General features: G+C 40.5%; 1 protein-coding gene across 1 annotated transcript; it reads right to left on the bottom strand.

Annotated features, from left to right (window-relative positions):
- Positions 1-33: 33 nt before the first annotated feature.
- Positions 34-23,262, bottom strand: GPI (glucose-6-phosphate isomerase). The gene is made up of 18 exons (XM_065028451.1): positions 22,957-23,262; positions 17,945-18,035; positions 16,958-17,026; positions 14,010-14,129; positions 11,936-12,019; positions 11,699-11,845; positions 9,871-9,942; positions 8,769-8,813; positions 7,891-7,944; positions 6,901-6,961; positions 5,185-5,228; positions 4,807-4,959; positions 4,317-4,446; positions 4,098-4,174; positions 2,641-2,769; positions 2,183-2,258; positions 2,033-2,099; positions 34-476 (listed from the first exon to the last, which is right to left on the bottom strand). Exons 1-18 carry the CDS (start codon positions 23,073-23,075, stop codon positions 353-355), a joined length of 1,662 nt encoding a protein of 553 aa, XP_064884523.1. The 5' UTR covers positions 23,076-23,262; the 3' UTR covers positions 34-352.
- Positions 23,263-25,482: the final 2,220 nt, after the last annotated feature.

Genomic DNA, 25,482 nt, shown 5'->3' with positions numbered 1-25,482 from the left:
AGATCTGCACTTTCAAGATACAGAGTGAAAAAGTTTTACTCGTCCATCATACCTTTTATTTTCTAATATCATTATGTGATCATCTTTAAGGAAGTTGAGGGATAAGAATTGAGGAACATACCAGCTGCACTTTACAGATTAACAGCCACAAAAATAGAAAGCCACTATACAATCTCTGGGTTTCACAAAACTAGTTTTCATTTGTAACACTTGACGTGACAAGATTAACTGCAACAAGTGAAGAAGCTACATCTGTAAAGTGCTATTTGTGTTAGAAGTGGCTAAAAAGCACAACTACAACAGATTTGGGTACTGGGTGGTTAGATTGTCGATAGCCTCCAAATCTTTGATTTCAGGCTCTGTGCTTTTTGATGAAATTGATGAGCCCATTTGTTGAGCTGTCATGAGATGTCACTGGAGCATCTGACTCCAGTTCAGGCTCAATTTTCTTGGCAAGTTGTTTTCCAAGTTCAACTCTGCATTTATAAAAGCAGGAGAAGAAAGAAGAAAAACAAAATTAGTGCTAATAACTTACAGTATTTATCAAAATCCATTGACATTAAAAATAGCTGCCAGTAAAAAGTCACTTGACAGTGAACACTATGATGAATGTTCTTCCCTTTACAAATTACTGAGTTGGTATTATTCAACTCAGTGCCATTCAGGAACAACTGGAGCTCTCACAGCTGCTTAGCTGAACAGACAGCTCTCAAATTACAGAATGTCTAAAGAGAGAAACTTTTATTTTAAAAGTTGAGTCTTTTCCCCTTCAGTACTCAATTGTTACGTAGCTTGCCCCAATGCAGAGTGCATTCAGCTCACTGCTGTTCACTTTTGAACATGACATCACTCAGAACACTGATTTGTAGCACCAAGACTATAAACAGCAGAGGTGTAGGCCAGGAAGCCTTCCCCAACACCACAGCATGCTACCCAGGCGTTACAGCCACAGGCAGGATAAGAACCCAGGATATTCCAACAGCTGCAAGAAACCAGGCTGGTTCGACAACATTCCCACATTCCACAGTTAGTTTTGGATGCCATTCTAGATTTTGATATGTTGCAGTAAAAGCTGTACTTGCTCCTACCCCACTCCTGATTTCAGTTTATGGCAGACATCAGTTTTTATTAGACAGTCTTTCTTTATCAGTTTCTGCTATAATATTTTAAAGAACTTGCTGTGGTAGCATAGCTCTAAGAAAACATATACAAATACTTATCTTCAGCCTTTAAGAAGAGAGCTTAGTTTAAACTGCTATTCTAGGCCTGTAAAGCAAACTTGCTCTTCAAAATAACCCCTCACAACACAGGCAGGTTTCACCTGAAAAATCTGACTCATTTCCCAGTCCTTTTCTCTTGTCTAAGTCTTCATATAGTATGTTGTACAGTTAACACTACTATAGATTTAAAAGAATCTCATTAGCTTCTGATTAAGTCTCCCATTTTTAAAGGTAACAAAATTACAAACTCCTCATAAAGCTGCTCTTCTCCACATGGAGTTCTATCATTAACCTTGGTCACAGGTGCAACCATGCATTAGACACAGGGCTCCTATATACAAAGACATCTGCCAAGAATGTTCTTGCACCTCCAGTACAGGAAAACTAAGAGGTGCTCAATCTTCTGCTTAACAGATCCCATGCAAGCTGCCTACCAAATGTTGCTAGAGGTAAAATTATTATTTCCCTTCTATAAGGGAAATTATTTTCCCTTTATAAATCTCAGTGCAACTGTTCAGTCTGGTCAACTACTTTGTTCACTATTACTGCCTCTTTTTTGTATTCATAGTATTTTTTAATCAAACTAAACAACGGTCCATAGCTAAAGTTGTAGCTACGAAGTCATTATGCACAGCTGAACAAGGATCCATGATTATTTATCCCCAGAAAATCTGTTTTCATTTAAAACTATCCTATGATAATTTGCTTTACGTATAAACACTTATTTTTCTCACTGTATCTTTTCAACGTCACAACAGATTAAGGAATACTACTGTCAGTAAGTATACAAGAAACAGATAAAGGAGACTTACCCCCACTGGTCATAACTGTTAATATCCCAGACAATTCCTTGAACAAATATCTTGTGCTCATACATGGCTATAAGCAGGAAAAGAAATTCATCGTTAAGTTTATCAGAAAGTCTTAACACACACAGACAGATGAGAGATCTGTTTACTCACCAATGAGAGCTCCCAGCGTGAATGGATTGAGTTTTGTAAACACAATGGAATTGGTTGGTCGATTTCCCTCAAAGACCTTGCAAAACAAGAGTTGTTATCTACTATGTTGCCAAACTCACATCAGAAACTTGCAGTTTATATTTTCCTTATAGCCCACATGATTTGTATTAGCAATAAATACAAAATCCTGGAAGCTTTAAAGGCTAACAACTTAAATCATAAAATTGCATTGTTTTCATGTGTTATTACAAACACAACGGCTAAATGTTACCTCCAACCCCCACTAGTGGCTACTGTAGGCTACAGGAAGAAGTAAAATAAATACAAGTCAGCCACACAACCTTCGCGGCTGCCAAGCCAGTAGAACCCGACTGCCACCGGAGGGCACTGCCCCACCAGCCAACTCCACCGAGCAGCCCAACACGCGGTCCTCACCACCAGTGCCAAAGCCCTGTTACCTTGTGGGGAAGGAGCTTCTCCAGAGCATCTCCACTCAGTCCTGATGCTTGAAGTTCCTTACGAGCTTCATCAGCAGTCTTGCCTTTCATCAAGGCCTCAGTCTGAGCAAGGAAGTTGGCCAAAAGGATCTAGCAGGTAGAAATAAAAACATCAACTCAAGCTGTTTAATTAGCTGGAACAGAAATACCTAGTGCTTGAATCTAGACCAAGACCTGCTCTAGAGTTACAACTCTAACACTACAGCAGTAAAATGTGCAATGGTTTTAAACTGTTTAATGCTCACTATTGCTTTTTACCTCAGAGTGCCAGGAGACTTGATTATTATTTTAATAGTGCATGTATCCAAAGACAATCAGGACTGTTTTGCAGAGTCCTTCCCCTGCTGAAGCAGGCAGCAAGCCTCCCAGGCAGAACAAAGGACTTCACACACCCCTTTCACCCAGTATAGTCTATACTTTCATCCCATACTACACCATGTGCCTGGAAAGCCAGGTGCAAAGATTAGTCAAAGGTAACCAACTATAATGTAATTACTCTGTATAAAGGAAAATCCCCACAGCATACCATATACTGATCCCTAGCAAGACAGCAGAAGTTTTTAGTTTCCTATTCCCTGCCTAATGTTACCTTGCAACTTCATACACTGATTTGTCCTACAAGTTACATTGAAAACAAACTCTTACTATACCTACAGTCCAACTAAACCTTTTGTCACTTTCTTTCACAAAGTCATCTTCTAAAACTTTCACCTGTACTTAGTGTTACTCAACAAAAAATTACTATTAAACTGTTTAAATAGCACTTGTAATCTGAAATCATGACAACATTGAAATGCAGTGAGGAATCATGCTTTTTCTGAATTATGCAGTAAGGAGTAGACATGGACTAGTTTGCACCTATGGAACTTAAAAACTGTTATACACAGTTCACTGAATATCCTTAGTTGGATTATACATTAACCTAAAAATATTTGACTTATTAAAAAATATCTATGTGTATACAAGGCTATCAACCTCGACATGCTAGTATACTCACTAAATTTTGTCCCAGATTTTAGGACTTGCAACAGCATCTGAGGAAGTTTTCATCAGCTCTGAGAATTTGCTTCTTCCTACTGTTCAAGAATTACATTCCTTACAATTCCTACAGAGAAACTTCTCTCCAAATACTTAATGGCTCTACTCTTTCTAGCTTCAGTAGGCCAACAGGCCACATAATTGATCTGCCTCAATAACTGAGGCTGCAATTTCTTCAAGAACAAAAATACCACTGTATTACATACATACAATATGTAATTATAATTTTGGTATTTTCAAACCTACTGTGAATGTTCATAGAGCCTATGGGTATAGTTTCAAAGGGACATTTAGAAATCTTGCACACTGCAGTTCTGAATAAGCTTCAATACCTTACCAGCCACAAGAAAATACAGGTGCCCTGACAAATAACTTATTACCTTGTGATGCAAGCCATTTCTGACTGGATGCTGGGTCTGGACTGGGATCAGGAAGTCACAGGGAATCATGCGAGTTCCTATTAAAAAAGCCATGTTAATAACCCTGCAACAGGAAAGCCTTTAGAACCCAACCTCTAAATTAGTCTCAATTCTGCAGACTCTCTTTGAAACCTTTCATAATTTAATTCCAAAACAAGGTACAGAACAGTTTCAGCCTACCTTGATGAATGAGCTGGTAAAAAGCGTGCTGCCCATTAGTGCCAGGCTCCCCCCACACAATCGGGCCGGTATTGTAGTCCACGCGAGAGCCTTTCCTGGTAATGTATTTGCCATTAGATTCCATATCACCCTAAAAGAAGGGAGGGCAGTATCATTTTTCTTGCAGAACCACACAATATCAACAGAAGTTTCCATAAATACTTCAACTACAAGTGCTGCGAGTGTTACCCTTTTATATGAATTTCATAAGGGCCAGGGATATAGCTGTTCAATTTACAGACTTCAAGATAATGGAGGTCTGAGGAAAAAACTCCCTAAATTAACTGAGCAAATAAGCTGATATCAGTCTTGGCACCAGCCTCTTTAGGCTCTTGATTACATGAGTTGAAGTGATTGCAATTTTAACCTAGAAACATACATTCGGGTTCTAGAACCAGGACAGAAGCATATCTACGTATTTGCTTTTTGAAGTCTTTACTCTGAGCCTTACCTGCTGGAAGTAGGCAGCAAAGCGGTGCATGTATTGGTCATAGGGCAGAAGGGCATGGGTTTCACATCCATAGCAGTTTATATACCAGACCCCTAGCATGGCCAACAGCACAGGCACGTTCTTCTCCAGGGGGGCTGTGCGGAAGTGATTATCCTATGTGACACAAAGGAAAATAATTACACTTTTGATAAGACAATTGTCAACCCTCCCAACTCCTAAATTGTTGTTGTTGCCTTGATCCAGGGAGAGCATCCCAAGCACAGTAATTTTAGAAACACTGAGAAGACATGGGGAGCTGAACTTTAGAAACCAACCTGCCTTCAGTTATCTTCCTAACAATGCTGTTAAGGAACAAATGTGAAACAGACGTCCACTCACCATCCAGTGGGCTCCTGCAAGCAGGCTCTCAAAGTTGTCAAAACCTAACAACGGAAAGAGTCAGTTTCTATTTACTATTAAAACTCAAACCTTATTTTTCTTGTAGAAAAAAATTGCAAAATGGTTGAGATTCCTTGCAGGCAGCAAGGCTCCCAACTACTAATTTAGTTCAAAGTTGCACTTCGACTTCTCTTGAAATTTGCATCACATAAACCAGATACATTTAGTTAGGATTAAAGCCTGGACTTCAGAGCAAGTCCAACTCCATGAAACATACTTTAAAAACCTTTGCCTAAAACCCCCACTCAAGCAGAAAGGGCAACTGGAAGGAAAACAGAGGCTTTAAAACCAGGCTCTCCATTAAACACTACGTAGTTTTCAGCAAGCCTGAACACTTAGCCACTTCACAGCCACAGCGGCAAAAACATCCTCAAAAAACCAGGACATGGATAGCACAGCAGGCATTTCTGTGCTGGTCTGAGGAAAACACAACTGTAATAAGGTCTTCTCAAAGAAAAAGGTCCATCCCCCCCTTCCCCGTTCTCTTAACAAGTCACTTGATTTTTCTTCGCTCTATAATTAGGGTGTTAATTAATTTTCACTAATGAGTAGTTTAACTAATACTATCCTTTCCTGCAAAGCCAGAAATCCTGATTCTTTTATGGAAAAATGGAGATGAAGCGTTTGGCAATCAATGCAGCGGCTCTACCTATGGTCAGAAGCCAGCTTTGGAAGATGAAGGATATGAGAGCAAGAAATGCAGACAGACTGGCATGTCAGCAGTCAACACCAAATCTGTCTGACAGCAGAGATGAACAGTTCATTGCAGACAAAACAGTAAGTCCCTGACCGGTTTATTTTGCTGTTCACATAGGTCTTTCTACACATGACAGCTCCTATTCATATCATTCCAAGAACATAAACCCCAATATTTTTCTTCTAACTTCAGTCTGAAGGAATTCTAGCTTTATTTAGGAAAACAAATTACGGTTTCAGACTTTAGATATCTAAAGGAAGTGATGAGGGAACAAATGCAAGACTGCTGCTCACCAGGAAACAGCAGTAGTTAGAGCCCCTGGACATTCACTGTGTACTTTCCACCTGCTTTTGAGAGCTGCATCAGAAATGCCAATGCTACCCTGCAACAATACAAGTAGGTGGGGATCAATTTAGTGAGTCTATGTTTGCTCCACAATCAACTGCAGATAGAATCAGCATTCCTAGGTCCTATAGACTAGAAGAACAAATACCGGGGACAAAATGAATGGGAGAGATAGTTAACAGTGCGAACAGAGCTGGTATGCAGAACTGGAGATAGAGGATTTTGATGTTTAGTGTGTATGTACTTACAGAAATTAAATACCCTGCTTTTAAATAGTTTAGGAATGTCAGTTGCAAGGTCTAATTTTCAACACTGACATGGCTTTACATGAATCAGGCACTTCTGGCTATGCAAGTGACTAAAGAAATTGATTTTGACTATATTTACCCAATATGGGTAACTTCCAAAACTGCTTTTACAGTACTAAAATACCAACATTTCCATCACATTACAGATTGTTTTTTAGCACAAACATCCAAGCACTCAGAACAGGTTGTGGTAAAATATTTGCCCCTAAAATGATCCACAATCCACTATTGTTAATCCATTTCACAGTTATATTCCTGAAGCAAACAGATTAATTCTTGGCATTGTTACCTCATAGGAATACCTACCAATATGCAGGGCAATGGAGAGACCAATGGCAGACCACAGAGAGTAGCGACCACCAACCCACTGAAAACAAGAGGCTGGTTTAGAGATAAGTGCAGGGCTTTTAAATTCAAACTATTAGGAAATAGCAGGATACATTTAGACTGTTTTCGGCAAAACCAATATTCCTTCTGGTGATAATTCACTACACATTATACGGCATGGTCAATGGGACATGCACTTTACAGTAGCTCCCTAATGAATCCTTAAGTATGCATTTTTTGAGGCTTTGAAGTTATCCTGCTTGTTCAATTTATATAACATGTTTTGAAGCAGATCCTCTGATAATTCCAGTTCATTTTCAAACACTAAATTTGGTGCTTGTATGAACTGCTTTCCTAATATCACTCCTCTATAGGTGAAAGGTGCTTCAGCAAGATTACGGCACTATCTAGGAAAGGTAATGCTCCAAATAATTTCTAAACAACAGCTTTAAAATCTAGTTTGTGAGGCACAGAGCCAGTGAGACATAAACCAATCTGTCTCTGATTAAGGGCCAAGACTAAGGGCAGTATACCTAAAATATGCATCTGCTATAAAATATCAAATTAGGCTCCCATTTCTGATGTTTGACCTTTACAGGCCTAGATTACATACAGTAGACCCCAACAGTCAAATGTCACGTCTTATAATAACTACTTACACCAAGGAATAAGCTAAGACTTGTATCTCCTGTTACCCAACAGCTGATCACACAGCCAAGAACACAGAAGGTTTCTCTTCAGACCTTTGACTGCAGGATTTTAATGGAATGGCCAAGAGACAAGACTACTTGCTTGCCTGACATGTTCTCAATTTGCCTTTACTTACAAGTTTTCAGATGTTTCAGTACCAAGAATACAATTTCTATAATTTACGTATTTTGGCAACTTCCTGACATCTAGTTAACATTTTCTGAAGTTAGATTATTCTAACAGTTAACATCTACCACACAAAATTAGATATTTACTCACATCCCAGAATTCAAACATGTTCTGTGGGTCAATTCCAAAGTCTTTAACTTTAGGCTAGAATTAAAAAAAAGGAAGTGTGTAAGAACACTAAGTAAAACCAACATTAAAAGTTTAATGTCTAGCAAATAAAAAAAACACAGGTTGGGTACCTATTAAATACACAATTTCTCAATTACATCCTCTATTTTAAAAATACATAGCATCCATAAGAAAAAAGTATACCTTTAATTCCAGAGATCACTCTCAAAATCAATTACATACTCGCATTTTCTGACCAATCTAAGTGGCAATACAAGTAGGAGCTGGACTGACATTCATGTTACATTTAACAAAACCAGAATGGAAGAAAGGAATTTCACACCACAGTACCCGACAGCCTCTTAATTATTGCAGAATCTTTTTCTAATTGCTATTGCTCTTTCTACTTCACACTTTTGCATGAAACACCACATCAGGGTACATTATGCTCATCAAGTGCTTCAGATCAGTCACACAAACTACCTGCATCACTTCAGCACTTAATTGAGGAATCCAGAAGAGCAATATTTGTTTACATAATAACTACATTCACACACACTGAAGCAATTACATGTAACACTCAATAACATAGTCATTTCAAGCATAAGAGATCCTGACTTCAGATTTAAAGCTCTAGCAGAAAAAGCACAAATCTATGATGAAGGTCCAACCTTGCTACAGTTCATTACTCTGGAAATGTTTTAGTTCTTTTCAGTAGGAAAAAACCATATGCTTCATTTCAAGAGGAAGGCCAACTTGGTGTTCAAGTAGTGGTGTCTTAAAAGATAGGCTTCCTTACTGGATTTTAAAATGAGGCCATCTTAAAGGTACACAAAAATAATGAAATAGATTATACTTACACCATTGGTAGACAAGGCAACAAAATGCTTGGCCACTGCTGAAGGCTTAATAAAAATAAACAGATTGTTAGACCTAGAATGTTAATTTATTTTGATTTCTGGTCATAAACCTGATCTGCTACCATCTACATTTAAACAAAATACTGTTGACTATCATCAGTTATTTTTGCATTATGAACTCGAAATCATCTTATTCACTTCATTCACATTCAGTGTCAGATTTGGCAGCATGTCTGTCGAGGGTAACATTCTGATAACATTCTCATTAAGCCCAGTGGAAACAGTCACTATTTAGAGCAGCACACTATTTCCTCAAGAGCACATTATCAGTTTGGAACATCACTATGACCACTGTGGAGCAGCTGGAGTTTGTTGTACATGCACTACACTTATGGCTGGGTCAAAGGATCAAGATAACTGGAATTACTGATAAATCTCAAACTCCAGATTTAGACTTTGGTCTTTCAGCAAGTGTTCTGGTGAACAAAGAGGAGGTATCTGTAACAGTAGTGTAACAAGCCCAGCTTTCAAACAAAATTCAGCTATCCTGAATGGAACAGGTTAAACATTATCTTAACTACCTTAGCAGGCAGTATCTGGCTTTATATTTTTTCTTTTAAAGGTTAGAAACAAGAGAGAATGAGCCAAATACAAGGTTTCTATTCATAGTACAGACATCTGCCACAGATATGTCAGTATATCACTCCAATCATAGCTTCATTTCTAAAGATTTGCCAAGAACTGGAAGGTGACGCCACACAGACACCATATTCTTGAATTTCTGTATCTGTGGTTCCACCAAATTATTAGACAGCTCTAAGGCCAGTGCTACACTCTATTACTTAACAAGCAGGATTTGGAGGAATAATGCATGACAACCATTATAACAAAAATCCAGTGGTTTTATCACTTTGATTGGATATAACAACCTATCACTAACCGTGAAGCACTGAAATGTTATATGTACAGCATTTGCTGAGCTATACAGCTTATGTTTGGGCAGCTATTGGCTCTGCTCCAAAGCACACTGAATGATCAGGGAGAAATTGCACAATAAAAAACCGTTGCATTCTGTTACGTAACCTAAACATGTTAGACTTACATCTTTAGCAGCATGTAGGAACCACTCTTTGGCCGTTTCCGCATTGGTGATAGTTTCTTGGGTGGTGAAAGTCTGCATAGCAGAAAACAAGGAAGTATGCAAAACACCTTAATTAAAATTGAAACAAGTCCAGGCTCCTAAAACATGTGTTCCAGACAACCAGAGCAGAGTGACGCGAGATGTTCATGACAGCTGCTGCCAGATTTCAGAAAAAAAATAAAAGCAAGCCTATCAATCCATTAAAGACTAGTGTTGCTAGATTTACCTATCTAGTTTTCAACTAGCATGTATCAAGAATTTGAATAATTATTCCCCACCTTCCCTCTCCCAAACTGGTATGCAAAACCTTGAGACTAAATTTTTTTTACTTCTTTCTTCCACTAAATCTGAAATTTTACCATTTGACTAAAAAGGAACTGATTGAACACCAACCTAGCTGGACTGTCCTCTTGTTCTTCAATTCCTACTTTTTCATGTAGTAATACTCATTTCTGCTAAGATTATTGCCATAATTTTGATTTGCTGATTAAAGGAAAATGTTTTCCTGCTTCATGAAGTATGCACAGAAGTTCAGCCATGCAGTTTTACAAGTATCTACAACCATTCTGATCTACTCAACCATCAAAATTTAGCTTTAAGGGTGAACACTAGATTCAACCTACTCTCATCCATCTCCAGAAATATTTCATTATGAAACACAAGCCTATTATGGAAAACAAAAAAATGCCATTCATCCTCTTCCAAACACATCCAATTATCTAACTACAGGCTGGCAAACAGAAATTGAAGCGTTACTCTTTCAATTTGGCAGTCTGCTAAGCCTTTGAACCGTGATCGTGAACTCATTTACTCAAAGTGACCATTAGTATTACTTTGTGAAGTTTCCTTATTCCATAAGTTGTTGCCCGGCTGCAGTATTGCCAAGATAAGATAATGAGCACCACCACAGAGCATGGCCAACATTACACACATGTGCACTTGTTGAACCTTTTTGCTGTTGGAAGAAAATCTGCTACTGGGCTTTACAAACAAAGGTGATGCAAGTTATATAACTATGAAGTTTGTCTTCACCAGTTTCCTCTGCTAAAACAGAAGTATTCCTCAAGGGAAGAGGGCAGCTAGCAATTATGTTTACAGAATGAATTATCAGCAAGGCGAGACTTTAAAAAAGGGCAGCTTTTAAGTCTATATTCAGAAATAAGTGTTACCTTATAAGCTACCAACTACCTTGACCTCTTCATAAATAAAGAAGCTTAGTACTTATAGTACTCAAGGAACCCAGGTGAAGATCTTTTGTTACTACGTTAAAGCAGAATAGATTCTCAAACTACATGCAATTCATTAATACAAAACATCAATGCAAAAAACAGAACACTTAACAAGTAACACTGTCCTGAAGATAAAGGACCAAAAGTAACATTAAATAAAAGCAAGGAATGTGACTAGACCTTCAATTTCAAGGAAACAGCTACATAGGATCCCACATTCCACCCACAGAGAAGTACATGAAAATAACTTTTGAATGTTTAAACTTGTGCTGACTGAGACAGACTCTTGACACCATGAAACCCCTCATGTGTCTTACTCGCTTATGTTAAGTCATTGTAAGGGAAATTCCTATTCTCTAATAGTCATTTTCAGCACTCGGCTTCTGGATCTAAGTATTTCAGTAGCAACACAAGCCAGTTGAGGAAGAACCACAACAGGCCTTATAGAAACAATCCACTCTAGAAATCCCTGATCTAGATCTTCCTGTGGACAGATCTCTATTCTGACTGAATCCTTTACAGTTAGAAAAGTCACACCCCAGGGCTTGCATTGGACATACCTTGGATGCAATGATGAAGAGCGTAGTGTCTGGTTTAAGCTCAGCCAGGGTTTTGGCTATATGAGTACCATCAATGTTGGACACAAACCAAACACGAGGGCCTCCCTTGGAATATGGTTTCAGGGCTTCAGTTACCATCAGAGGGCCCTGGATGGAGCAATGATGAGATTTTATCTTCGTTGCAAGCATGTACACACACAAAAAGACGTGGAAGATGCACAGAAGTCAGGAGCTTACCAAGTCAGAGCCACCAATCCCAACATTGACCACATCAGTAATCGCCTTTCCAGTGTAGCCTTTCCATTCGCCACTACGGACTCTCTGGGGGGAAAAAAAAGTAATTATTTTATACTTGCACTGAAGTTAATGATTCTAGCATTGGAAATAGGCTGTGTTTTCAGGCATTGTTGTAGAAAGTCTCCAAAAACAACTTTCAAGCTACACTCAAAGCTACCTTCTTAGTTAGACATTTAGTTACGTCCAAGATGATACTTCATTAAGTGCTAGAAGTCTAATGCACATATTTAAAAAACACACTGCAAGATCAAACTCTTGTTCTGTGTGGACTGTTGTAGTATTTACAGTGTTGGCAAAATCAAGAGAAATCAAGCTAAAACACGAAAAAAATCTTGGGCACTAAACTATTTGCCACAAATATTTGAAACTGAAGGGGTTCTTTAAGTATCTTTAATTAGAAGCAACTTCACTAACTAAACTGGAAAACAAATATTAATAAAGCCATGGAGACAAATTTACTGGCAAACCAAACATTCAAAAAGCTTTTATATTCCATGTATATTTTGCATCAATATTCGTTTCTGGGCTGCACCTTAAGAACACATAGTACAGGTTTCTGCTCTATTCTTGCTGTTTTAACAGTTAGAGTTCTGGCAAACACAACCGCAACCACCACACTGAATTTTGTCCATCATATACCACCTATGCATTACATTTGTTCCCCTCACAAAAGGTATGTCTAGTACCATGCACATTTCTACATACCTTCTCCACTTAAAAAGCCACTATTGTACAACAAATCACCTGGTTATGCTGATAGTTGCTTTCCTTCCCTAAGGGTGCTTAAGTTAAAGCTTTTTGTATTTCCAAACAGAAAAATCCATTTTTAGTATACACCATTCCTGTAGGCTGTAGCTGATATTGCTGTATTCTAAAGTGAGTCAACTGAAACAAACATCTTTGCCACTCTTTTCAAAGGAACTGCTTAACTTGATTTTTATTTTGCAGATAATATGGACCTGCATGGAAAGCAATATTCACAGGTTTCAGTGACTGACACCAGTGAAAAGTCTTGTCTTGCACTACCAAAATCTTAATCAGCTAAAAAACTCTACAGTGGAAAATGGACCACTGAACTGCAGGCATTTGACTATCACATTTTCTGAAGAAACTACCAAATTCAGACCAATTACTGTCAGCTATTGTGGTTTTGGCATTTATCCATTAGGAACTAGACATAATCCAGGCTGATTTTGTATAGGTTAACAAGTATGAGTTAGCAGTGATACTGGCCACTGCCACCTGGATAAGACTCACAATAGCAATCAAGCAGCTCCAGATAATCACAGCCACGTTTAAAATTCACTAGAACTATTCATTGAGCTTTTATTGATTAATCACACGTAAATTTGACTTTGTTAAATGCTCTATGAAGTTCTTCAGTACATTTCCCTCAACTGATCTGACAGATGCCTACATTTTCTAGATGACATACAGAATCAAAGAACAACTAATGATATTGAAAATAATTGTCAACTGCTGTATATAACTAGGGTACAAAAAACTTTGATGCTGCTAAAGCTGCAAAATGAATAGAATCATAAAGGGATCTGCGCTAAGACCAGAAGATCTTTAAGAAACCATTTGAGTAGAGCATAATCAAATGGAAAGTGAGCTGGAAGCTTCTACCTCTCTCCTGATCTTACATAGATTTTAAGAGGCAGCCTCTACTTGCTAAAGTAGTTGAAAAATTAGCAAGAAATAAGGCAATATTTGAATGGTAAATAATGATTTACAAGACTTCTGAAGTAAATGCAAGATTACTGCTGAAAGAGCAAGATCTAGAGATCCCATTAAAGAAAAACCCAACTGGGAACATACTAAGTGAATCATACCAAATCATACTAAAACCAGCTCCAACTCCATGCTTGAGCCAGAACTATCATAAAAAACAAACAAGGGCACAATAACTGACGTGAACCAGCCCACAATCACTCCTTCACATTACATATGTAAGAACCTGGCTGGGTATAGAACAAATATATGAAAAATAAGCTATGGTGTTATTTTATACCTGGCAGAAGTGTTTCATTTTGTCCAACACTTTGTTTACTTCTGGAACAACATCCTTCCCATCTACAAGTATTGGTGTATTGGAACGATTTCTCAGAGCAATATGAAGCACAGCTCGGTTCTGAAATAAAGAGGGGAAAGAAAGATTAAACCATTCCCAAATTACACCCAGAGGCCTCAGGTGCCTCATTCCAAAGGTCATACAATCAAGTCTTAAAAATCCTATAAGTTAACTGGAATTAATAGTTCATGTGTGTATGTGTATACACACACATTTATCACCAGCCATATAGATCACCCTCTGCATACACAGAATCAGTACAGAGAGCTTACAAAAGCATAAAATATGCAAAATAAACAAATAGCTTATTTGGTTGCTTTGAAAAAAAGCTCAAAATCCCTTGAAAAGCATTTAATGATTTAATGATCCAAAATTCAGCAACATTCAGTACTCAGTTATCTTAATTACTTCAGCATGCTTCAGGTACACAAGGATGAAGTTATTTCCTATTTGTGACAACACTGAAAATCAATTGTAATAAGCAGCCAAGGTTATTTTCTATGGCATTTTGTCAATTATCCTGAATAGTCCATTTCATATAGGAAAAGACAAATATGTATTTAAACATTTGACAAAAAAAAGGAATACAATAGCCACATTATTCTACCCACTGCCCACAACTAAATGTTCCCTGAACCCCTGCATACCAGATATGTAGGTGGTAGTTGTGTTATGAGGAAAAAAGGTCTGTTGGCATGCATCATATTATATTAATTCTCCACAGTTACACACAAGTCAAAGCACTGAAATCTGGCCTGTGATTTGCCTGTTCAGGAGCTTAAAAGCTTTAATCTAGAATGAAGGAGTTAGTCAATACTAATGAACAAATTAAAAAATTAGTCTGCTCTACCTCATTGTTACTTGCTACAATAAGAGGCATTGTGAGACAAAGACAACACAGACAATACGAACTGCCAAGTTATGATTCAAATACCAAATGCTAACTCAAAAATCATCAAGTTTGTGGTTACTGACTTGGAATACAAAAAAACTCTTTGAGCTGCTAATTATCAAAGTGTACCCACTTAAATGTGGGGTGAACAGATGTAATTTTTTTTGCAACATGCAGCTATGAAATGGTATTATTTGGTAACTACTGCTCACTATTAGGCCTGAAGGAAGCTTTGCCTTGATCAAGAGCAGCAGTTGTATTTGACCTGACATCTACCATTGACCAGAAGTACTTTCTAAGTATGAAGACTGGCCCCATGAGTGGTCAGATGAGTTCCCTTGCAATGCGCTCTGTGCCATATCAAGCTGCAAGTTTTAACTCATCTGGTACAGACACCTGGCAGCAACGTGCTTGGGTGCGCTATAAAGGATTTCCACATAAACACACATCATGCAGTCAGTGCCCGCAGCACCAAATACAGACAAGTCTTAAGTACTTCAGACAAATAAGCTAAAAAATGTTCTAAAGCAGAACAAAAGCAGCACACAAGTCAGTTCTTGCCATTAAGCAGCTCCCTTCTGTCTTATCGCATTATGTTTATTCAGTCATGCTGTTTGACAGCATCCTTTTTTTAACATCTCATGACAAATTCACACTGTCCACACGCTCATATTCCAGAGCCAAACCAACTCGATTCTGTATTCTATTCAAAGAGAAAAAGATAAACCAAATCTAATTCCAAGTCAACTTCTGACTGTAAGTGAGAAACAGCCTGACAATGAAAAAGATGTTTCCAGACTCATCACACAAGGTAACTGCTACATGAAGTTGCCTTATCAAGACAGTAACAAAATCAGGAGCTAGCAGCAGAACAGCAACACGTCATGGTTTAAAATCACGTTTAAGTGCTGCTGAGAAGGTTTCTGCTGCCTTTGCTCTCATGTACACGATGAAGAATAACTCCATAATACCCGGCCAGAAATAAGTTGTATTACATGAGGCTAATGAGAGGCAAGATCTGAAAAAACAGCCTTCCAGGCAAATTTCAGGGTTATCATCCTCTTTCCACTTCCTTTTTTCACTAGCTAGAATTACATATGTGAATTGAAGGCATTCATACAGAAGAGGAAGCATTTCTCCAGTGAAGCTGTATCCGTTTCTGTCTGTGCATTTTTACAAACATGTTGTATTCACAAACAATACAATGTCCAACTGCTGAGCTAAGCAAACAGCTTGTGCAACAGCTACATCAGTCAATAACCAAGTCAAAGGAAATACTGGTTCCTGTTAATTTACCTCAACCATACTAAATAGCCTTTAATATTAATTTATTATAAATCATACTATAGAGTTGCCAGTTTTCATCCTATTTATAACTTCAGAAAAAAGGTCGTTTTCTGTATATTTTAATGACAATTTAGCCATAATTACAATATTCTGATCTACAGAAAAAGGAAGATGCTTGCCATCTTACTGAAATAGGTGGTTAATTTCCTAAGACTGTTTATGGTCTCTGCTGTTAAACTACCCAGAGATAAGTAACATCAACCCAAAGCAGAAAGTCTTACACAAGCCTCACTGAAACTTTGTATGCAGTTCACTACACTTTACGAACACTGACATTAGGGAAAAGCATGTACGGGATACCCGGAATGCAATACCCTGCCCCATGGCCTTTGCAAAATCTAACTCATCTTCCTCCCTACAAATGAGGGAAGACAAGAAAAAAAATACATACACCAAAGTCTCAAAAAAAAATAATAAATAAGATGTTTGTTGAAGGGAGGACTGAATAGCTTCATCCACACATTTTCTTCTTTTTGTCAGAGCTTGAAAGATTTCTCATTTAAGGAGTGAAGCAAACATCACAGCCACCCAGCATTTCAGAGTAGCTATTAGAGTAAGTTTTTTCAAGACTTTTCTTACACAGATGCACAAACATCACAATACTTGGGCACAACCGCAGGGCAAAAGCCACGGACAGAAATAGCCTCACCTCAGTGAAGTTGATCTTCTCTCCGCTGAACATGCGCTCCCTGGCACTTTCCACACCCCTTGACTTTGCCTGAGAAATGTAAAAATAGAATCCTCTTAAAAATAGTAAGAAGTCAACAGGCACTACAAAGGTCCAGCTACCTTAAGGAGTGTGAACATTTACCACAGAAGACAGCGGTTACATTAAAAGACCCACTAGATTCTACCTTAAAAATTGATCATCTCATTTTAAAGCAAGTATTTTATGCAGGCTGTTTATTTCCTGAAGACGTTACACAGTAACACGCTGAATGACCAAGATGCAATGAATCCATCTTAATTATTCAGTTTCACCTTGTCATACCGCTGCAGGATTCATTAATGATTCTGTGTACCATCGTGGAATTTTTTTTGGTATTTTATTTTTTAACTGAAGATAGCAAAGGTAATTTTGCTATGGCTATTTTTGCTAGTTCTTCCCTTTTTAAAATCCGTGTCCTATCTGGTCTAAGCTTTTGGCTGAACCAATAGCTGAGGAAGGGTTGTAAATATGGACACTATGCTAAATTGAAGCTAATGACACAAACTTCTTTCTTAAAAGACATCCAACTACAAGTGAATCTCTAAGACTGCATGACATACAAAGTACTGTTTCTATTGCAGGTATAGAAGACATCACTTTCTCTTACAACTTCATACTAATATCTCTTATTTTACTGCAGATCTCAACAACAGTGTCATACGCCAGCTGGTCTGTTATGCAGACAAAAATCTTTCCACTAAGCACATTGAAACAGGTCTGCACACTGAAAAATGGCCTTGGGGCTAAAGGACAATGCAAGACTCCAAACAGTGCCAAGATTTGTAAACACATGCCTTATAACTTGGATGGTCTCTCAAATTCAGAGTTATATGTATATGAGCAATGCTAGAATAGCCAGTTGAAGGTAAAAGTTAACTTTTTAAAAAAACTTATGTGGTTTATTAATTCAATATTTTAAAGAGTTACCAGTTCCACCAGCATTTTCATCACTTCTTCTGTAACAAGGTTCTTTGAATAATCCAGTAAGATATCCCCATGATCGGTATTCAGAGTCAAGCTGTCAAAACAAACAAGTTGTTTAATTGCACATTCCTGAGGAGTGACTGTTTTAAGCGAGATGATGATTACTCCAACAGAATACAAAATAATTGGAATTCTAATCATATTAAGTTAGTAAAGATGACCTGAGGGACTGATTTGCCCCACAAGTTTCATAAAACAACTTACTAGTGTGTTGTTCTAATTTAAGACCACAGCTTTCAACAAGCTAAATCATAATATCACCTTTCTAGTGATGAAAGTTCAAATACAATAAAGTATATTTAATGCACAGTTGGACAATCACATTCTGTTTTCACTGAGCCACTAGTATTCTCTAGTGATAATTAGTTTTCTCCTAATATATCATAGGTAAAAAGCTAAGCACAGTCTATTGCTGCTAAACAACTAAACTGTCTCCCTACAGATCCTTTCAACAAATACAGTCAATCCTCTACATGGAGACTTGAACAAACCTTTAAAAATCTGTACGACTTCACGTACAGAAACATCCTTTCAACTACTATGCAGAATTAAACCTCATTTGCGCAATGGTGAAGTCTCGCTGTGCTCACAGACTCAGTGGAAGTCTCCAAATCATTTCACTAACCCTCTTCTGAAAGCTGTTGCCTAACACTTCAAAATATGAGCACTTTCAGGTTTACATCCAAGAGGAATCACAGAAACGGTGTTCCAATAGAGATCAAGTGAGAATGTATTTACTAGCCTTGCATCTATGTGAGAAGTTCTACAGTCCCTTTAGTCCTTTACACCACAGTTTAATATCAATTTCTTCTTTGCACTAATTTACAGCCAAATATATACATTTACTCTAACCTGAAGAATCGAAGCCCTGTAAGTAATCCAGCAGGGCTTCTATAAAGGCACAAAAAGCCTTTTATATCTTACATTCCCTTCTGCTCCACACACACAAGCCACAGGAAATTGCCAACCATCTTAAATCTCAATGTTTCTGTGTTGTTCGTTATTTCCCCGCTTTTTCTTTCCCAACACTTGAGCACAGAAATATGCACTGTTATTTTAGTGACCATGGATGCCAGAGACTTCACAGCGACAAACTGGGGCATAATTGCTACTCCAAAGGGATATGACAGAGCAGGCAAGATTCTGCAAAGGGAGAAGGGAGCCCAATTTGCAGTCATAGTAATAATGAACAAGGCCTAGACATTTGGGTCATTTTGTTAACTTCAGGAAAAACAAAGTAACATCTCCTTTTTCTGGTCTTAAAATACAAGAGACACTAAATAACAAGGTGTCTTCAAACACAAAATTAGAAGCTTCTTTCATAGGCAAGAAGATGAGACAAGTGAGGAAAAATGGTATCAATGCTGTTTATCACCCTTCTCTTCATTGAAGCTCTGACCATCCAGCCCTGGAACACAGCTAGCAAAGGGAAGGACTGTTACCTCTCACCTGCCAAATTTGCTATTTAAGAACAAATCCAGCAAGTCTTTCTATTTGAGATTTGATGCAATTTATTTACAGTCAGGTCTCAGATTTGAACATATTTTACTAATGATACAAGGCCATTAGTATACTAATACTTCTTCAGATTAGAGGAGAACTCCAAAAATTCTCATACTACAGATTAATACAGAAAGACAGTCTTTCCCAGTGTTCTACCCCACGAACATGAAATTCTTACAATCTTTTCTTTGTGTTTACCTGACATATGACTCGCTTATAAAATCCATTGTTATTTTACTTATATGAATAAAAATCAATCTCACTAGATCTAGAAGACAAGGTATCCTGTGAAATTCTGGCTGGATTCAAATCACTACTCACTTGAAGAAAGTGAAGAAAGATGGCATCCCAATTTATTTCATGCAAAACAAGCAAGCAATAGCTACCAGGTCTAACTTCCCCACACACCAGGTGTAACACGCAGCATGCAATGTAGCTTCATCTTAAATCCTTACACCAAGAGATCCACCTTTTATTTAAACAGAATCCCAAAACCCTGCAGCTCAGTTGTGTTCAGCCACAACACCCATTCTGCAATGCAGCAGCTAACTGTAGCACTACCCAGGTGGAACGAGAGGCTTGTCACAGAAGCCACATCCACATCTAAGTGACACAGTCCTTAATCAGAAGGTCACCTGCAGCATCTCCAAATGATTTTATCTCCCATCTAAACATAAACTGAATGAGCGACCCCTAAATGAATTATTACACACAGATTCCCCGGTGGTATGTTTAGATAGAGGACTCATTTTGATCCTTCATAACGGACAAGCCAATTAGCAGGAGGGTAATACTGGTACTTTATATCCTGCACTAGCCATTTGAATCAAGAGTACCTTAATCGGCATCCAGGTATCCATTATCCGCTGAGTTTTATGATAGCTGCATCATATCAGTTCTATCCCCTTCAAAACTGGTAGAGTTTTCCTAGTAAAAAAGCCACTGCTCCTACCAGACCTTACATTTGTGTGGCAAAGACAGACCAAGGTGTACCCCACAGGTCTAACGACATTCCCAATCTGGAAAACAGCATATACAAATTCTGAGGAAGAAAAAAGGGACAAAAAGAAGGATCTTCTACCTATGTTCTGTAGGACATAGAGAGTATAAGGTTCTTATAAGAACATGAAAAAGATACTTGTGCTCAGAAACAAAATATTCAGACTAAAAATTATTCACACCAGTCTAGAATTTCTCCAGAACCAGTATCAGAAAGCACTTTTACATGGGCACAGGTTTCCCTTTTCCTTCTAAAGGAAGAGAGATAGTCAATGATTTTATGATAATACTCAGCAGAACTAACTGAAGTGCATTCATAATGATTAATTCCACATGAGGAGCGAGGTGCAGGCTACAGAGAGGATCTTGTAGCCAAACTTCCAGACTGCCTAGGCCTTCAACAGATGTTAACTATTAATACCACCACCCTGCTGATCTGGCTCATAAAGTGGCTATCAGCAAGAAGCGCAGAAGCAGATCTGTCAGACTAACCCATGCTGACAATTCTGCAATCATATTTTGCTATGAGAAAGTTCTCCTGGTGGTCCATAATGCAAAGGTTTATTAGGAAACAGGCCTGAAATAATGAAAGGATTAAGGTAGATAAGTAAACTTAAACCACTTCAACTGTTTTATGGGCAGCACAAAAGGACATTAAGCTGGAGAGCTATTTGAAACAACCTTGGCAAAGAATTTCACACACAAAAAAATCAGATAAAGCCATTCTAGGAGACACACTGGTCACTTTCAGCATGGAGAAAACATTTGAGAGATGAGTATGTGTGCCTGAAACAAGAGCTGTCAAGTATCTTAGCTTTGAGTAACTGTACATAGTGACAGTGTAGCGCTCAAAAATGACTAAGCATACTACACAGTCACAAAAGCAATTATACACTGACTAGTTGAGATTGAGAGCATATTTGATGGTTAAAGTAACTTTAATATTAAAATGACAGCCAATGAGACTAAGACACAGTGCTACCCCAATAAGAGTACTTCCTTAAGCCACTGAGGAAGGAACCTTCTAAGAAACCTCTTGATTATACCTTTTGGTTATACCAAATTCAGTCTCTTGGGAAATACTGGAGATATGGAAAACCTGAAAACAGAACTAACTCTATGAGAGAAGAACTAGATTTGTGTAAGATAGTATTAATGAAGTTCTTTAACAGTAGAAAAAGTCCTATTAGAAGAGCCAGATGAAGTCAATACTCAAAAAATTTAGCATATCTTCCCTATCAATGCAAGTGACATTTTAACTCTTGTATAATGGTATGCAAGACTTCATATGTGATATTTAATTATAATTTAAGAAATATCTAACAAGAAAAGTCACTTCACCTAGGACACTAATGAAAAGCTTGATGCATGCAATAAGTTTTATCTCAACACTCCAGAACAGAAGCTCGTTGTATCTGTATTGCCCAGGGTCACTTTAAAACTCCAGTCAGGAATGCACCTACATAGTATTAGACCTTCCAGATTGCTGGTGTAGTCCAACAACGTAACTACACACACACGACTTCTTAGCAGAGTTTCCAGTGTACAGAAAACATCAGTGCTGCTTTACAGGATGAAACCACTGAACGTTATCATGCCGCTCCCACATCTTGCTTCCTCCTCTAGCAGAGTATGTTGCAATGCATTCCTGTACCGTGGATAGCATGCGGCAAGGGAGGGCTAAACCTGCTGAACATCCTCCCGCTCCCCGTTTCAGGGCAGGGGAGGCACCGCCAGACCCCTGACAGGCGGGGGCACATGGATGGGCGGCTCGGCGGGATCCCATCACGGAGCTTATCATGACTAAGCACACGGGTGCGAAAGACGGAGGAGCGGAGGACCCACAATGCCGCTGTGCGAGCCGCAGCCGGCGCTGTGCTCGCCGGCACGTACCCTGCTGCAAGGATGAGTCAAGGACAAGTGCGCACGGCCGCCTCCTCGGGGCACCGAGGAGCGCCCCCCGCTCCCTCCTGCCCCCGCGCCGCGGCGGGGCTGCCGGCGGGGCGCTGCAGGCCCGGGACACGCGTGCCCGACCTGCCATCGGCCTCCGCGGCTCCAGCCGGCGGCACCCGCCCCGCCCTGGCCCCCCGCCCGCCTCCCGAGCAGCCGCGTGCGTGTGTGCGCGGTGTGGCCGGGCCCCGCTCCCTCCCCGGGACCGCACGGGCGGGAGGAAGCGGAGCCCCACGGGACACACGGCCCCTGCCAAGCTCCGCCGTGAAGGTTCATCCCTCCGCCCGCGGCGCGGCCCCGGCTCTCCGGCAGCGCCCACCTGCGGGCGGGAAGGAAGGAGAGCGGGAGCCAGCCCCACACCGCCCCGGGCCTCGCACGCGGAAGCGCCCGTCGTGCCGGCAGCCCCAGGGCCCGGCGGGCCGCGGCGGGCGGTGGGGAGCGCAGGAGCGGCTGCCGGCCCGCTCAGCCGCGGGGGAAGGCGGGCGGGGGCCGCCCAGCCTCACCTGAACTTCTGGAAGCGATCCTTGTCGGCCTCGAACAGCTGCCGCAGGACGAGCTTGGGGGAGTTGGCCTTGTGCCACTCCACCAGCTTCTTGAAATGGGGGTCGCTGGAGAGCGCCATGTTAGCGGCTAAGAGAGGGATGAAGCACACACTGGCTGGCGCACAGAAGCAACCACGGCGAGCAGAGCTCTCCCCTCCGCCCCCGCTGTTATAGCGGCGAGCTCGGCCTCCTTGCTGCCGGCCCCGCCCTGGCCTCGGCCCCCTCCCCTTTGCGGGCCGCCCCGCCGGGCGCTGGGGTTCCCTCCCTGCCGTGCCAGAGGGGAGGGACGAGCGCTCCGCCCGCCTGCGGGTCTGTGTGAGGTGGCGGCGGTGGCTGCGGGGCGGGGGGTGTCTGCCCGCCGCGGCCGGGCGAGAAACGCCAGTGGCGCCGGCGGAGGGGTCGCTGCCCCTCGGGTTATGAAATGGGGAAGCGCGGTCTCCTGCGCACGGCGGCGGGCTCGAGGGAGCCGCGGGCGCTGCGGTTCCGCGGACCTGCCTTGCTGGCCGCCCTGCTCACCCGCCTGCCTGCGGGCAGCCGCCGCGGTGCGTGGGGAGGTGACCAGCTTAAAAATAATGTCCCTTCCCGGGGTTATTTTTAACCTGGGTCAGCCCCACGGCCTGCTCCTGCGTGGCACAGCCCAGCCGAGCGGTGCGAACGGCCGGGAAGCTGGTTAGGGCAGCACCGCTGCTCTGCAGCCGCAGCACCAGGCGGCGGGGCAGGGATGTGGCTCTGCAGCCCCGCCTGGCATCACCTGCGCTGGACCGCTGACCCCCCCAAACGGTGCGCACCCCTTTCGCCAGCATCATCTACCCTCTGCTTCAGCCGAACCCTGCGCGACGTGCCGGCTGCTCCGCAAACCTTGCCCCCCCGGCCGTTACATAAGGCTCACAGCCGGGCTGGAGCTGGCGCTGCCGGTCGCTGCCCGGCCAGGGCACGCTGGGGCAGGCCTGTGAGCAGCTGAACCCTGCTTTGCGGGCAAAAAAGGCTGTTCTGGGCATACAGCAGAATGTTGCTTAAACATGGGCATGTTAAAGAGATTGCACTCTGCGGCTTAGGTGAATAAATCCCAGTGAAGTCATATTTTAAGCACCTAAGCCCCTTTCTGGATCTGGGCCTAAATCAGAGTCACAGAGCGTGAACTTGGCTCAGATAATTAAAATCACAGCCCAAGTCTTAAGCAGTAGAATCAGCATTTTTTCTTTGCTGCAAAACAAAAAACATTATTAATCGACTCTCAATTATATAAAATGTGTACCTCTGGTATAGTGATAATAAATTGTCTAAAAAGGTCCTTCCTTACCTCACACTTGTTTTTTTCCTAAGGTTTGGTTTTTCAGACCTAAAATAACTGTTTAATAGGCCAAAGTCTTTTCTTCTGCCAAATAAATTTTCATCACTTTATACATGGTGGTTTTGTTTTGTTTTTAACATTTTTGGAGGCCACTCTGATCCTTGCCCATCATAGGTTTGGGCAATTTCTCAAAGGCAAAACTGCTTCACGCTGTCTAAGTCTACCTGGCCGTCCATCAGTGTGTGTGCTTCCCTGCATACCATCATGTAAGGAAGGAAAATGAAACTACAAGGAACAACTGGACAATGGAATTTGACAAGGAAGCACACAAGGGTCCAGGAAGTCTTTAAGAAGGCACTCAGGTGCACACCACCATGTGGACTTCATACATTTTCCTTCCTTTTCAAGGCCTTTAGGATAAATCCCTCACAAATCCTAGACTCCTGTTCATAGTCAGTTTCAGCACAGCTCTCTTCAATTTTTCTTCTCCTTCCCTGTCTTTTTTATCATGGTCCTTGCACTGCTTGAGTTGTCTCCAAATCCTTAAGATCTTAAACCTTGAAGATCTTCAAGTCTATCCGACCCAAACCCAAAGCAGGATTTTGTTGGCTTCACATCCCAAATCTACAATCATTCTACTCATACTTAATTGTATTTGTGCAAGAACATATAGGCTCAGGTAGTCAATAATATAATCAATGATGTATTAATTCTAGTTCACAGTACGAACAAAATGTGACTGTAACATCACTGTCTTACTAACAATTCCGCTTTCTGAAATGCTAACTAATGTGCTTGCTGCTTATATAACATACATTCCATTTACTTTCTTTTGTAATAGTTTATTCTAAGATTTTGAGATGTTCTCTCTCATTTCGTTAACCCTGAAGTTTATAAATGGTCTGCCATTCCTATTTTATTTTCTTAGAACTCCTCCTTTCTTACTTATTCTCTTCTTTCCCTGGGGTATGGGGTATACACACCTCAGAGAGTTCTAGAGTTCAAACTACTCCTGCAGCAGACTATGCAAATTTTATGACATATGAGAAATATATCAAGGGCGAGGTCCTAATTCAAATCTTTAAAGACCACAGGATAAGGTTTGTGGCTGTTCCAGGAGACGGTTGTCTCTCCGTAAGCTGTGCCAACAGCTGAGCACTACAGGGACAGTAAGGCCTTGTCTGCACTGAAAAGAC

Source organism: Columba livia, chromosome 13 (assembly GCF_036013475.1).
Source record: "Columba livia isolate bColLiv1 breed racing homer chromosome 13, bColLiv1.pat.W.v2, whole genome shotgun sequence".
NCBI classification, from domain to species: domain Eukaryota; kingdom Metazoa; phylum Chordata; class Aves; order Columbiformes; family Columbidae; genus Columba; species Columba livia.
This window is presented reverse-complemented; position numbering and strand designations above follow the sequence as displayed.